Genomic DNA, 16,250 nt, shown 5'->3' with positions numbered 1-16,250 from the left:
ACCCATAGTGCCCCATAATTATTCCAATCTCTCCAACTGCACTCCGCAATCATCCAACATTATCCAACCTCCAATGCTCCCCCCCAGAGTCTGCCCCCCCCCTCTTCCCTGTCCATTTCTAATCCCCATAGTGGAGCTACTCTCTGGGAACTTCTTATCTGCATAATGTCCTCAATGAACTAGAAGATCTTCAAATAGTCCTCGATAATTGGGTTTTCTCAGGATACATGTTTATACGACTTCTTCCCACGATCCACCACTCGCTGTCATGCTGAATCCGCTCTGGGCGTCATGGGGGCCACCGGTTGCTTTATCTGTTCAGGAATCCCAATATTTCCCAAAGAGCTCAATGCTGACCATGGTTCATCCGGGGTCTTCACTTTGCGTGATTCCCTTCCACAGTTAGCCACACCGCAAATGGAAAGAACCACTTGTAACGGATCCCCTTTGATCTCATAAACTCCGTGACCGCTCGAAGATCTGCATTTTTGTAATGTAATCCATGCCAAGTCCTGGTACACTCCAATCTTACAGTTCTTCCAAAGGATCTCCTGCTGCCTTGCTTTAGTTAGGATCCGCTCTTTGGTGGGGTAATCTGCGAAACACACCACAATGTCTCTCGGGTTAGAATCTCGTTGGGGGCCTGCGGCTCAATGCGCTCTTTGAATGCGGATTTCCGGCTGTTGGGTCTCGTCATCTGGATTCAATATATGCAGGCACAGCTCACATATTACTGCCTCACAATTGCTAAAGATTTCCATTTCCGGAATCCCTTTAAATCTCTGCATCTCTGAGACCTATTTTCCAGGTCTTCCACCTGCTCTTTAAGCTGCTGTATTTCTGCAGTGTCCGTAGTCACTGTTTGGTGAAGTTTTCCTATATCTGTTTTAAGAGTCCCGATCCCGTCTTCCACTTCGCTTATACGGGTCCCCGATTCTCCAATTTCAGCTTTGATATCTTTCAGTGTGTTTTGCACATCTGTCCGTACCCTCTCCAGATCAGCTTTCAGGTCCTGGAACCAGCCTACCACATCTGCCTTAGTTATCTTGCCAGCTCCCTCTATACCTTCATTACAATGTTCTTCTTCAGAGTCGGAGGGGATCGACTCCATCTTTTTTTCCTTCAGCCCTGGCCCCGCAGGATCCAGCTTCGATTTTTCACTCTGTTCCGTCGTGTATCGAAATCTTTCCAAACTCTCTTTCGACCCTGGGATCTCTCCCCCACCACTCTGACCTCGGCGAGCTCGGCAATATCTCGGGAATTGCTTTAATTTCTTTTAGCTCCAGCGGAGCCACGCTGTTAAGCTGCCATCCTGGTCAGTGACGTCACTTCCTCTCCCCTCTTATTTTCATCTTTACTCTTCTGACCCCTTTTCTCAGCTTTTCTTATCTTATCCAGATATTGTTGCCCGTCTTCCTCTTTCTGCAATCTTTTGTAACTTATGAATGCCAACCGTCCCATTCCCCTCCCGTACCCTTTCAGCTCCACCCAAAGTGTGCACATTCCTACTGACAAATTACCCGCTGTCAGTAGCGGCTTGTACTTTTCTGCTTCTGTATTGTGTAAGAGACTATTTACGTGCAAAAGTGGCTACTTGCACATGTTAATGACTAGAATGCCACCATTTGCACGCAAGCTTAAAACTAAACTGCTCCTTATAGAAATACATCCTTGGGGAGGGGGATTCATCAGGGTGCAGTAAAGTTTGCCTTTTACCACACCTTGATTTCCCGTGGGATTCAGCAACCTGTGGGATCCCTGTACCACAGGTCGCTGAATCCTGCCTTAGAGGAATAATGCTACTTGCGATCCATTTCGCAGGCAGCATTATTCCAGTGGCCCAGGAGCATCAGGCCGCAAAACAGCAGCCCAATACTCCTAGGCCACTAGCTGAAGGTCCTCTGAAGACCTCTGCCTCCCCCTCTTGAAAGGTTGATAGTCCAAGGTTGAGAGTCTTCTGGGGGGTTCTTCAGCCAGGAGCGATGCCCAGTTGCCTTGTCCAGCACCTCTTCAAAATGGCGCCTCTAGCGGTAATTTAATTTAAGAAAATATATTGAGAGATTTCTGGTAGATTTCATTCTGGAAAAACCTGCTGCCTTGTGGTGTACAGTACTAGCTGTCAGTGTGAAATTTAGAACCTAGTGTAGTGTGATGGCAGCTCTTAAACATTTGGAATATTAAAAAACCATCCTCACTCCTGCTAGTTGTTATAATTTGGGGAAACCACCTAAGAACAAAAGGTAATAGCAGAAAGAATAGAAGCTATAAATCAGATGACAAAAGCCATAGCGCCTGTATTTCAACACACAAGGAAGTGAGCATGAAGCCCAGCATCTTATTTTCCTATCTGTCTCAATAGTACAGGACTAGCCAAGCAGTTAGACCAGCCAGCTGGGGTTCAAACTCCACTGAGACATACCTGGATACAAACTTAGATCTAGTTTTTTTTTTTAATTTATAGAAGTCTTTATTTGGTATTGAGAGCCAAAACAAGATGTAAATAAGGAAAAATGCAGCAGCCCACACATGGCTACGTACAGTTCAACAAAGGAGGTTAACATCCTCCATAACAATATAAGCATTAACAATGAGCAAGTAACTCCAGTGGCGTACAAAGGGGGGGCGGTGGGGGCGGTCCGCCCTGGGTGCCAGTGGGTGGGGGGTGCTCCGCTCCCGCCGCCTCCCGTGGCCGTTCCCGCGGCGCCGCACATTTAAAAAACCGGCGAAGCAGCGTCGCAGGCAGCGCCTAGTGCGCTGCTTGTAAAAAAAAAAAAATCAAATCTCCTTACTTCTCCTCCTCGTCTTGACGTCGACTTGGGCCTTCCAATCAAATTGATTGGAAGGCCCGAGTCGACGTCAAGACGAGGAGGAGAAGTAAGGAGATTTGATTTTTTTTTTTACAAGCAGGGCACGAGGCGCTGCCTGCGACGCTGCTTCGCCAGTTTTAACGGGACTGAGGTGGGGAAGGAGAGGGGCGAAAGGGACTCGGGTGGGGGTGTTCAGAGGGGAGAAGGGGACTGGGATGGGGGTCTCAGACAGGGGAGGGGAGAAGGGGACTGGGGTGGGGGTCTCAGAGGGGAGAAGGGAAGGGGAGGGGAGAAGGGGACTGGGGTGGGGGTGTTCAGAGGGGAGAAGGGGACTGGGGTGGGGAGAAGGGGACTGGGGTGGGGGGTCTCAGACGGGGGGAGGGGAGAAGGGGACTGGGGTGGGGGTGTTCAGAGGGGAAAAGGGGATTGGGGTGGGGGTGTTCAGAGGAGAGAAGGGGACTGGGGTGGGGGTCTCAGACAGGAGAAGGGGAGGGGAGAAGGGGACTGGGGTGGGGGTGTTCAGAGGGGAGAAGGGGGCTGGAACTGGGGGCTGAAAAAAGGGGCAGAGAGAGAGGGGACAGATCCTAGATGGGAGGGAGGGCAGACCCTGGATGGATGGGAGAGGGAGGGCAAATGGTGGATTGAAGGGGCAGCGAGAGAGGGCAGGCAGTGGATGGAAGGGACGGCAGAGAGGGCAGACACTGGATGGCAGAGAGAGAGAGAGAGTGAAGACAGATGCTGGATGGAAGGAAGACGGTGAAAAGAAGATGAGGAAAGCAGAAACCAGAGAAGACAAACTGTAAATAAAATATATTTTTTTATTTTTTTTGCTTTAGGATAAAGTATTGTAGATGTGTTAAATGTTTTAATACATTTTGACTAACGTTCGGAGAACAAAACCCCCTTCCTCAGGTCAGGATAGGATACTGTAACAGCACTATACTGTACTGACCCGAGGACGGAGGTTTTGGCCTCTGAAAGCTAAATGTATTAGTCCAATAAAATGGTATTATTTTACTTTCTATATTTGTTTTATTTCTATTTGTTAATTTGTAAAGTGGTGATTGGTACTTGTTAGTTTTTTTCAAATTTACATCTGCTGTCTTTATATTTTGCACAGTACTAGGGGACAGTTTCTGTTTTTGTGGTGTTGCATTGTATGCAGAGTCTGGCATTGGGGGTTCAGTTTAATTTTTGTCTAAATAGAAAGTTTATGATTACTTATTCTATAGTGGATTAGGGTGTATCTATGTTTGTGAAAAAGACATGGCTTTCAGTTGGCATTGACTGTGCAGGATCTACGATCTGTACTATTCTGTCTGGTTTCATTTTACAATAGGTGAATTGATGTTCTAGTGCTCACTGTAGTGTTTAAGATGCTTTCCTTTTCCTTGTGTGACTCGTAGAAATGACTGCTTATGGTATGGTAGAATTGTTCTATAGGTCCTGAGTGTTTTGTATTCTCGGCATGCCTAGTACTGGATTTGGGGGGGGGGGGGGGTGTTAAAAAATGACTGGCCCCGGGTGTCAACTACCCTAGGTACGCCACTGAGTAACTCTCAAACCTTGAACACTACAGGCCCAATTACTTCTAAGATATCTAAACAGATTTTGTAAATATCACACTCCCCACCCCCCCCAAGAGAGAAGGAAAAAAAAAACCCATCCCCGCCCACCCAACCCTAACCCCCCTCCCCTCCCCCTCCTCTCCCCTCTCTCCACATACCAGGCGTCCATTATGCGCAGTGTTTCAAGAAAGGGTCCCATATAGCCTTCCACTTAGGCAGAGTGTGACGACGAGTTGGCCAAAGTCTTTCCATCTCGCATATATACCGTAACTTATTTAACCATTTAACCAAGGAAGGTACCATAGGCGATTTCCATTGAGCAGCCGACGTGACCCGAGCCGCAGACATAACATGGTGAACTAGTAAAGCCTGCGATTTGGTTAGTCAAGGGGGACTCAATGGAAAAAGAAAATATTCAGGTGCCCAGTGTGCTACCCTGGTAGTGCCTATTATTAGTAGGGTCCTTTGCCTTAAAACAGGACCTGCAGTGAGTAACTTGTGAGCCATTACGTCTAGCTCCATCCCTGGCTGCCTTGAAATCCGGGCTAAAGGCCTACCTGTTTGATGCTGCTTTCGACTTCTGACTTGCAACTTTTATCGTATCCTTATGTGTCCTTCTGTCTGTCCTTCCCTTCTCCTTTTTGGTCCTATCTGTTTGTCCTGATTTAGATTGTAAGCTCTTTTGAGCAGGGACTGTCTTTCTTCTTCATGTTCAATTGTAAAGCGCTGCGTACGACTGGTAGCGCTATAGAAGTGATTTATGGTAGTTAACGCCTTTCTTACATTGTGAGCCCTTTGAGGACAGGGATGTTCCAGAATATAATTTGATTTGAACCAAAACTAAATAAATAAATGGTCTGGCATAATAGCAATGGGATCTCAAAAATATCTCTAAAAAAAAATCCCCATTTCAACCAAGCCTTTTCAGGTTAAATTTCACAGATTGAGATATATATATATATATATATATATATATATCACTAGCGGAGGAAAAAACACCTCAGACAGCCCTTAATCAAGTAGCCGCTATTGGTTACCATCATTGGCATAAAAAACTTCTACTTGCCCTTATGGTGATATGAAATTAAGTATTATTATGCACTCATAAAACAGAACAATAGGTGCCATGTATAATATATTGTATGTATTTCGTAATCGGGAACACAGTAGATAATTTAAGAAATTATCTTAGGGATTTCATGGTCCCACCAATAATGGCCACCATTTTGCGATGTTAAATCGATGCCCCAGGGTTACGTAGGACCATCCTGTGATAGCTTATCCTCCTGGGACTGGGGCTTTTTTGTATCTCTCAGACCACTCCTATGATACACGGCACCTGTTTTTCTGTTCTGTGAATGCAGATAATACTTAATTTAATTTTGTATTTCATATCATAAGTTCGAGTGGAGGTTTTTTTTAAGCCGATGATTGTAACCGATAGCGGCTAAATGCTATCTGAGGTTCTGAAGTTTTTTCCTCCACTGGGATCACTGGGATATATAAAGGGTATCACTAATCTGTTAAATATAACCCGACAAGGCTGGATTGAAATGGAGATTTTTTTTAATTTTTTATTTTTTTTAGAGATATTTTTGAATTAAGTGCTCCTTATTCCTCTATATTTAACGTTGTGATAATAGTAGCCATGGGTCCACAATGGGAATAGATTGGGGATTGGAAAAGTAAATAACAGAGCATTAATATGGTGTATTTTTACCAACCATTGGTTTTATTTCTTTAACTGGCTTAAAGAATCGATTTAAATAGTTTTTTGGCCACCTGCTTTTTCCTTTTCATCTTGTTATGCAACCCAATAACTCATTACAAGCCAAGTCTTGCCCTTTTGTTTTCTTTGTGAGCTTGAGCAACTATTTCCCACTTCCTTGGGTACTTCGCACTTAAGCTCTTTGGGGCTTGTACTTTATAGTACCTGAGTCCTGATCATGCCATATGCAGCTTGAGCAGCATTTGGAAAGATGTGAGCTAAAAAAAAAAAAAAGTCTTGGAGAAATTCTAGCTGAATGATTGAGCTACGTCTTGAGGGTTCCATATCTGTATTTTTGATCTCTGGAAGGTTGGCAGCTTTAAAAGGCAAGTCAAAAACAGAAAAAAAAATATCGAATACCTTGTTTGCTTTGTTAGGCTGCAGGCTTTCATTTATGCTTGCCCTTCCCCCAACACAGTCTTGACATTGTAGCATGGTGGATGCTTGGTCGTGTTGAAACGCTGCTTTCACGTAACAATAAATGTTAACGAGAACTCCCAGCTAATTTCCTGCTTCATAGTCCTATGCGGGTCGCCTGCAAAATCTGATAATGTTTGCTTGTTTCTTAAGGCAAAAGCTGGAAACCTGCTCCTGCTCAAGCTGTACTTCCTGCTTGACCCTTGTTGTTGTGGTAATTGCTGGTTGTGTTCGCTGCTAACCTGCTTTTTCTTTGCTAACTGATGCCTTGCAGTCCTCCTCTTTGCTGGCAGCTAGACAGAGCTCGGCCGAAGCACCAAATGCCACCGACCTTGTCAGTGCAATAGAAAGGCTGGTCCAAAATAAACTGGTAAGTGTGGCCTGTTGGAAATTCTGTGCGGGCTAGATCTAGGGGACGCTATAGGGTGAAATGAACAGCTGGTTTTCACTGCCTTCATCTGCACCCCTTTCTTTAACTCTTCTTTTCTGGTCTTTGTGTGTGTGTGTTGGCCAGTCTGCAGAATGGTCGCCCTCCAGGCTTACTCATTTGTGACCGTCTCTGGGAAAAGATGACTATAAGTCTCGGATCCAAAATGTTGAGAATGGGTCCCTAAGCAGTCTGCAGTCATTAACGTGTTTGAACCTCTAATTTTGTTTTCCACATAAGAGGATGTTGTATCATAAATTGTTTGCTCTAACAGAATTCATTAAAATATATATTTTTTGTTTGTTCTGGTGACTTTAGTCACCCTTTCCCAGTGAGGGTTACATTTTACCACCGACCCTGTTGATCAGTTCTACAAGCCGTTTGGCATGGGTTCTCCTAAACTAAGGAAGATGGCAGTGTTGATGGAATTTATGGGTCTGGCTTTATTTTTAGAATGTAAAACATCTCAGGAACCTAATGAAGGGATTTAAGTTCAGCTGCTAATGTGATTTCTGAAAGCGGTTGTAGTTTCCTGTGGGTAAGCCATTGCACCACAATTGTGACTCCCTCAGGCTCATTTGCACTTACTTGCTTGGCGTATAGAGGTTTCACATAGGAACTTCCTTTCCAAATGGGTTCGTTGAACAGTTTAGCTGGACATGGAAGACTTGCCAAGTTCTATCAAATTGTTCAACAAAATATTTTTCTCATGTTGTTTTTTTTTTCCTTTCAAAAAAAAAAAATTGCCATAAGAGCTACCTGAAACTTTGGAGATTTTCCTTCAAATTCCGCACCCTCTCCCCAAATCTACCAAGGGAAATGTGACGATTTCCCTAAGGGATCTGGTTGAGATGTGAAAAATCGGTCCAACATGAACCAGGCTGCAAATGAAACATCATGATTAGCTTAAACAAAAGTAGAATTAGATAATCGCGGTACTCCTAAATATGTTGTGCATTTATCTGAATGAACCCCATGGATAGTGGCACTTGAAATATTTGTTCCTGCTCACTGTTAGCCCATCTTCCAAGCTATCTGCATAACTCAAGGAGCAAGATGTAATCACATTCAGATTGTGTGTCGTGAATTGTGCAAAAAGGGAGGTGCATTTCAGGAACTTTTACCCGAAAAGCCATAAAAACAACGCGACCTCACCATCTTCCGAAGGCTACTGAAAACTGAACTGTTCAAGAAGGCATACCAATAACACGTATTCTCAAAACGAAATAATAAGGTTGCACGTGAACTAAAATAATCGAACTTTTTACCACTTGAATAAGTAACCTCTCCGTTAATAATGATCAAGCACTATCACTTTAATCCTTACGTCAAATAAGGTCTATCTATAGTCGATGACCTAATGTATGTTACAATCCTATCTATCACTCAGGAACTTATATGCTATACCGTAACGTTCTTTACCATGTATTTATGTACCTTAATGCAATGCCTTTGTAACTCTGCTACCTGGAAATGGCAACCGCCATTACGGTAAATGTAAGCCACATTGAGCCTGCAAATCGGTGGGAAAATGTGGGATACAAATGCAACAAATAAATAATAAAGTTCAATAACAATTACATTATGAAAAAAAAACATTTTAAAAAACGTCTTCAGTCTTTTCCTAAAGCAAAGATACTCTAGAATAATCACAGGGGAAGCTCATTCCAAAGTAAAACTGAACAAACAGAAAAAGAAGCTTTCCAGGGTCCTGCTTTTTTTTAAACCTAATGGAGAAGAAGACAGTATACAATGATTTCTGCATCGACATATATTAACCCTAGAAAAAGAAGTAAAATTTAATTGGTCAAGCAAAAGACCAGAGGTAAAATCATAAATTGCCTTACGAATAAAACATAAAATCTTAAAACATACTTTAGCTGATATCGGGAGCCAAAGCAAGGTCCGCAACAGCAGAGTTGCTTTATCATACTTAGAACAATGAGAAATCATCTTAGCAGCATGTTTTGAAACAGTACAGCCTAAATTGTCGGGGGGGGGGGGGAGGGGAGGCGGCGTCACGCTCGGGGTGGACGGAGCTGGAACCTGGTTGGCACGTGGGGACTGCGTTGGGGGGGGGGAAGGCGGTTCCATGCCAAGGGGGGGGTGGATGGACGGAGCGGAGCGCCCCCCCCACCCGTTGACTCCAGGGGCAGACCGCCCCCATTGCCCCGCCCTTGCTATGCCACTGTGATCAAGCACTATCACTTTAATCCTTACGTCAAATAAGGTCTATCTATAGTTGATGACCTAATGTATGCTATAATCTAATCTATCACTCAGGAACTTATATGCTATACCATAACGTATGCTTCTTTACCATGTATGTATGCACCTTAATGCAATGCCTTTGTAACTCTGCTACCCGGAAATGGCAACCGCCATTACGGCAAATGTAAGCCACATTGAGCCTGCAAATCGGTGGGAAAATGTGGGATACAAATGCTACAAATAATATGCAGTAATGTTAAATCTGCCTGAACCAATAGCCCCTTCTGTACCACTTCCTTAAGTGGATGTAGGGCGTCTTCAGTCATAGGGCCGTTTTCATTTTCTTTGCAGCTAGGAGCAAACAAATCACCAGACACAGCTCCAAAATGTCTCCTTTTTTCATCATTGGTTGTTTAAGTTATCAGTAGCCCAGCAGGAAGATTTCTGCAACTTTTGGGTAAGATTCGGATACCGGAGGCACAACGTGCCTTTTGTGTATTGCAGAACAGAATATCCCCCATGTACACCAAGGCAGATTCACCCTCTACTGGGTTATGTTTAACTCCTGTCTAGTAGGCAGATATCATCGGATCCCCATGCCATTCTCTATGAAAGGAAAGGTGAGAGAACACTTTATAGCATAGTAACTGATCTTATGTATTTTCGCAGTTTAAAATTGGAATTTTTGCCACTCAAGGATGCAGTTAGCGATCTTGCGTGTTCTCAGCATCACATTTTAAATCTCGAAGATCATATTTTTATTTTATTGCATTTGTATCCCACATTTTCCCACCTCTTTGCAGGCTCAATGTGGCTTACAATGTGTCATTATTAGTAGATAGTAGAATGAGAGATAACAGTTAGTGTTACATAAAAGAATTGCATAATCGAAATTTAAACAAGTAGATATAAGTAAAAAACAGATCTGATAATAGGTAAGGTGGAGATGCCATAGTAGATAACGTTATCGAAATTCGAACAAGTAGATGTAGGCAGAAAAACATTGCTGATAATAGGTAAGGTGGAGATGCCATAGTAGATAACGTTATCGAAATTCGAACAAGTAGATGTAGGCAGAAAAACATTGCTGATAGTAGGTAAGGTTGCGATGTATTACATTTATAGTTACTCATCTTGTTGGTATGCCTTGTTGAATAGGTGGGTCTTCGGAGATTTGCGAAAGTTGATTAGTTCACAAATAGTTTTTAAGTTGCACGGCAATGCGTTCCATAACTGTGTACTCAGGTAAGAAAAGTTGGACGCATGCATTAGTTTGTATTTTAGGCCTTTGCAACTTGGGGAAGTGAAGATTAAGGAATGTGCGGGATGATCTTTTAGTGTTCCTGGGTGGTAGGTCTACTAGATCTGACATGTAGGCAGGAGCATTTCCGTGAATGATTTTATGAACTAGAGAGCATACCTTGAACGTGATATGTTCTTTGAGTGAAGGCCAGTGTAGTTTCTCCCTCAGGGGCTTAGCACTTTCATATTTTGTTTTTCCTTATACGAGTCTAGCTGCTGTGTTCTGGGCGGTTTGTAGTCTCTTAATGATTTGCTCTTTACAGCCAGCGTAAAATACATTGCAGTAATTATAGTGGTCTGACTTAGCCTTTTCTGTATGGAAAGTCAAGGAATAAGTGGTTCTCACACTGAAAAGACAATGTAGGACTTGCTGCTTGTCTTCCCACCTCCACCCCCACCGCCGCTTGCCAAGAAAATAGGGTACCTTGTGACAACATTAATTTCTCATTGATGGTAGAAATGATAGAACTGTAAATCCTAAACATAAAACCTCAATTTACAACTCCGGTGTTCCACTGTAATGTGAGCAACACTTGACATCTATCATGGACCAGTAGGAAAGCTTCACAAGAAAAGTCTTCTGATGGGTGGCTGCCTTTACTGGGCTTATAATCCAGATGTTTTGTGGTCTCCTTCCCTTGTGAACCCTTCATCCTTCCAAGATTCCAGGTTCTGTAGAAGGTTTGCTTTCTTCAGTTGTTCATGTGCTGTAGAAGGGAATCCGACTCAAACCAGCTTTCTGTACAATAAGCCTCGGGATAGTAAACCTTCCCCTGGAACTGCGTGCGGCTGTTGTGGGTTAAACAGATGGTTACTGCATTGAAAATCTGAAATAGTGAAAACACTGGTGTGGATTTAAGTAGCTCAGATCTTTGTTTTGATCAATGGTAGCTATGAATCATTTGCATCTAAAGAAGGTCAAGAGTTAAGTTGTATGTACATTGTGTACTTGTGACCTTGTTCAACAGAATCTTGCTTCTCCATTTGCCAGGGTAGAAAAGCAATTTAAGATATGCCTAACTGGTGAGGGACTTTAACATACAGAACTAAAAGGTGGGGTTGTACAGATTCCCAAAATCTACTTAATTCATTATTATTAAAAATCCCTTTAGACACATCTGAAGAGAGATCCCCAGGTGTGGAGACTTCAATATTAATGGTTCAAAATGCAGGGGGACAGTGTTCAAACCTGCGGCTGCTGCATAAAGAGAATATATCAATTTTGGACTAATGTGGGGTATAAATGTCATGAATAAATAAATAAATTTAGCAGCTAATAGCTGTAAATGTAGATCTGCTGAATGTGCAGGTTTCCTAATTTAAAGCTTGCATTTCTATGTATGCAATCCACGTCAGTGGATGAATTGATTTGGGTAGTGCATGACTATCCCCACTATATCCATAAGTTTTAAGTTACCCCCAGAGTGTCGTGCTAAATTTTGGATTGCCATGCTTTTTGTCCAAAATTTGTGCACTAACATTTGGGGGGTCAAACCACATGTATACGTTGGGAGAGAGGAGACATGATAGAAACATTTAAATATCTCAAGGGCATTTATGTACAGGAAGAGAGCCTTTTCCAAATGAAGGAGAGCTCTGGAATGAGGGGGCATATGACAAAGTTAAGAGGGAACAGGCTTAGGAGTAACCTAAGGAAGTATTATTTTACAGAAAGGGTGGTGGAGGCGTGGGATGGCCTCCCGGTGGAGGTGGTGGAGTCAAGGACTGTTCCAGAGTTTAAAAAGGCATAGGATAAGCATGTGGGATCACTTAGGAACAGGAAGAATTAGGGGTTACAGAGGATGGGCAGACTGGATGGGTCATATGGCCTTTATCTGCCGTCATGTTTCTATGTTTCTAAAAGTGCTTTTGAAAATTGGCTCCAAGTTTTCCATGTTATGTTATTCTCCAAAGGACCCCACATAAGTTTTATATATATCCCATATCAACCAATGGCTTGAAACGGTTTATAAGGCAAAAATTAACATTAGCAAATTTTTACAAAACAATTTGAAATCATTAGTCTAACTAACCAAAGATTGTCTATTAGTTTAAATGTTTCTGATATAGCCAAAATCCCAGTGTTCTAAGAACTGTATGTATGTTAAAGAAGTGTTAGGTAAATTTAAAAATGTCTTTGAGCAGCATGAGTCCAAATAAAGTTCATTTTGTTGCAAGAGAGGACAGATAGATATACAGAATGTACAGAAAAAAAAAGCATAACAGATCTATAGTGGGGAAGAAGGTTTGAATCTTTTTTTTGGTCAGATTTTTGTTTTTCTTCCTCATTTCCAAGTTTTGAATTAATCTATCCCTTACAATATCTAGCTTACAGTGGAATTAACAGTAAAGGGAAGTGAAGGAGTTCCTGTTTCTGCAAGATTAACTTCATTTTACTAGATGCTGAGAGGTGACTGGATCGGGTACGTTGCTGGTGAATGAAAGAACATATCTGTTTCCTCAAAGCACATTGTGCAGATTAAGGTTTAAAGGAAACAGAGATGGCCTTTTCTGTAGCTAAACTCTGTTTCATTTTCAAGGGACTTGCATAGCTAAGGTATTTCTATATAGAACTGGTACTTGTAGGGAGAAATCCAAGATGGCTGCTTGACCAGATGTGTTTACGGGAGCTCCTGAAACTTACCGTTGTGGGTCGGCGATACGGTGTGCTCCCCAAGAGTAATGGGGAAGAGGAAAGGTAAAACTGCTGCTCATGCTTCCCAGAGCGCAGTTGGAATACCTGCCATGTCTCAATCTAAGCTGGAAAGTTTCGGAATCCGTTTAGTGGGAACGCCGGTTCAAGCCTCTGGTAGCTCCATAATGCCAACGTTGGAGCGCAGCGCAGAGGGCGCTACATTGAGCCCTCCTTCCGGTTTGACTTCGCCGCAACCTGGAAGGATTAGCGGAGCTGAAGGAGAGTCATTTGAGGGAGCGTCCGAAGTTGGCGACTTTCCGACGACTGGGGGAGGACCAGCTTTTGCCTCTACACCAGGTATTTTAACTACTGAAGGGGGTTATCTACCCCCAGCTGTAATCCAAGGGGAAATATCTCCTGGATTAGGAAGAGGTATGTTAAAGCCAGAAAAAGTTACTATGGACACTCTCTGGGAGGCCATTCAAGGGGTGAATACATCTCTACAGCAAATATTTAATCATACTCAGATGGAAATAAATCATTTAAAAGCTACTGAATTACAGACTTCCACTAGAGTTGAAGAGTTTTCATCTAAAATGGAAAATGTGGATTCTGAAATAAAAACTTTGCAAACTACAGTGGTCTCTGTAATTAAAGAAAACAAAGTCCAGGCACGTAAAATAGAATCAAACATATAAACAGCGAGTGACCGAACTCACTCGCAAATGCGCAGTAAAGACCCTCTCTGTCCCGCCCCCGCGTCAATACGTGATGACGGGGGTGGGACAGAGAGGGTCTCTACTGCGCAGGGGGAGGGACGAAACCACCGTCGCTACCGCTTCCCCCCCCCCCCAAAGTTCGCCGCCGCCACCCACCCTCCACCCTGGCTGGGCCCTCGCTCCGCTATAGAAACAGCGCAGGAACGCAGCACACAGCTCAGCTGACCTGCCGTCGGTCTTCCTTCCCTGCCTCTGTCCCGCCCTCGCCCACGAGGGCGGGACACAGGCAGAGAAGAAGGACGGCAGCTCATCTGAGCTGTGTGCTGCGTTCCAGCGCTGTTTCAATAGGGAAGCGAGGGGTGGCGGCGACTCCGGGGGGGGCGTAGCGGTGACCTCGGAGTGGCAGCGGTGAGCTCGGCAGCGGGGGGGGGGGCCTTTCAACCTCCCCCCCGTCCTATACTAGCCTGTTTTTACGGGCTGAACGGCTAGTATATGAAAAATCAGCTTAGAAGATGCAATTTAAGATTTCTGAATTTCCCATTTTCTCCATTTATTACATCTATTGAACTTTTGAAAACCTATTTCTTCGAGATAACGCTGCTTGTTACTTTTGCCCTGGAATCGGATAAAAATTTGGTATTGCGTACTTATTTCCAGAAAATGAATGCTGTCTTTATGGGTGCCAAAATTCAGATTTTTCCTGATCTTTCAAAAGAATCCCAAGCCAGGAGGAAGGAAATGATGGTTTTTAAACCAAAAATCCTTTCACTTGGTGGTACGTTTTTAGTTAAGTTTCCCTGTAAGTGCATGATTACTTTGCATGGAGTTAATTATCTTTTTACGTGCCCTAAAAGATTACAAGAATTTGTGGCTGCTCGAGAGAATGTAAGAGATACCCCTGGAATGGTATCTCCTGGTTAAATGTGCTGACTAGGCTGCTTGATTCCAAATTCCTACTGGCCAATGATTTAAGTTGATTAAGTTCATTGCTGTGTATTTTATACCTGGACATATTTCCTCTCTTGGACTCTCCCCATTGTGGACAAATTATTTTGGTGATTTTTTCCTTATTTTTATAAATAGTATACTTGGATGTATAGAATATTGTGAATTCCATGCACTGTGATGTAATATCATCTTTATGTAATAAAATGAAAATTATAAATAAAAAAAGAACCAGTACTTGTGCACTAAATTCAACCCGGCTGGGGTTTTGGAAACATTTGAAGCTCTGGGATTTGTACTAGCCAGTAATTTGCGATGCGTATATTTTAAGGTATGAGTTAATTCACCTGATGCAAGCATATACCAAAACATGGCTATATCGAGCAGTTTTATCAATTAAGTATTTTTCACTATACTGCTTAGTGTTTCTGGTGTCCACCTCATTGTTTTAGCGTTTGGTATGTTAGATCCTGGCTTCTTTTTCTTTTTGTCTTTGGTAGAATTAAACCTAATTCCACATTTATATTCTCAGTGTTGCTCCTGGGATTAAATAAGAATTTGGGGGCATGAGGGAGGAGGAAGCATTGGTGCTTGTCAACTGCTTTTCTTAAAATAACTTTGAGACTGAATGTAATTCATCCAGTGAAACAATAACTCTGCTTATGGGAAGTTGAAACATGGATCTGGCACCCTCATTATTGACCGTGACCTTGATCCAATAATTTTGAGATCATGTTCTAGACTAGAGAGTCGAAGTTAAAAAGCACTAGAAAATCCAAGCAGGACTGTGATTTTTTTTTCACCTTATTTAATATTACAGAATTGTAATGCAGTGGATAAAAAAAATATTTTTCTGTTTTTGAAAGGCAAGGGGTAGATTTTGTAACTCGATACAGGGAAGCATGGAATTGAACTTGGCGAGCGATAATTGTCATTGTTTTGTTTGGTTTACGGTACAGAAAAGAAATGTATTTGCACCGGCTACAATTTTTATACAGTGTTTTTTTCACTGCTTTAAATTATGCCCTTCTCAGCACTGATACGTCTGTTCACCTTTCCTGGAACACGAGAGCATCCAAAATAAAGCAAAGAGATAACAAAATATTCAAACGGCTGCAGGGAGCTGCATTCACTAGCTAGGCCTGTTAGGAACTTCTTTCTGTGTTTCAGCAGTTCAGCACCTGAGGAGTAATTCCCTGCTCTGTAGAGGAAAGTAGCTCCTACATTTCTTCAGACTCCTAGGTCTAACAAGTGAATTACACACCTAAAACTTCGCGAACCTACCTCAACCTACATTACCCCAATTGCAAAGGACTCAAGTACAAAACATACTATGGATCCAACTTCCATTCCAGCTTTGGAATGCCCTCCCCAGAGCCATCCGATCAATCAGCAACTATCTACCCTTCCGGAAAGCACTAAAAACCCATCTGTTCAAGCAAGCCCACCCA

General features: G+C 42.8%; 1 protein-coding gene across 3 annotated transcripts in view; it reads left to right on the top strand.

The window, feature by feature from the left end:
- Window positions 1-16,250, top strand: part of KALRN (kalirin RhoGEF kinase) — a 1,371,746-nt gene that overhangs the window by 1,212,687 nt on the left and 142,809 nt on the right. For all 3 annotated transcript variants that reach the window (XM_030208706.1, XM_030208704.1, XM_030208705.1), the window contains one exon: window positions 6,835-6,930. In XM_030208706.1, coding sequence (XP_030064566.1) covers window positions 6,835-6,930 — 96 coding nt within the window. The remainder of the gene's footprint in view (window positions 1-6,834; window positions 6,931-16,250) is intronic.

The sequence above is a fragment of the Microcaecilia unicolor genome, chromosome 7, assembly GCF_901765095.1.
Source record: "Microcaecilia unicolor chromosome 7, aMicUni1.1, whole genome shotgun sequence".
NCBI classification, from domain to species: domain Eukaryota; kingdom Metazoa; phylum Chordata; class Amphibia; order Gymnophiona; family Siphonopidae; genus Microcaecilia; species Microcaecilia unicolor.
The sequence above is the reverse complement of the archived record's forward strand: the minus strand, read 5'-3'. Positions and strand labels throughout refer to the sequence as shown.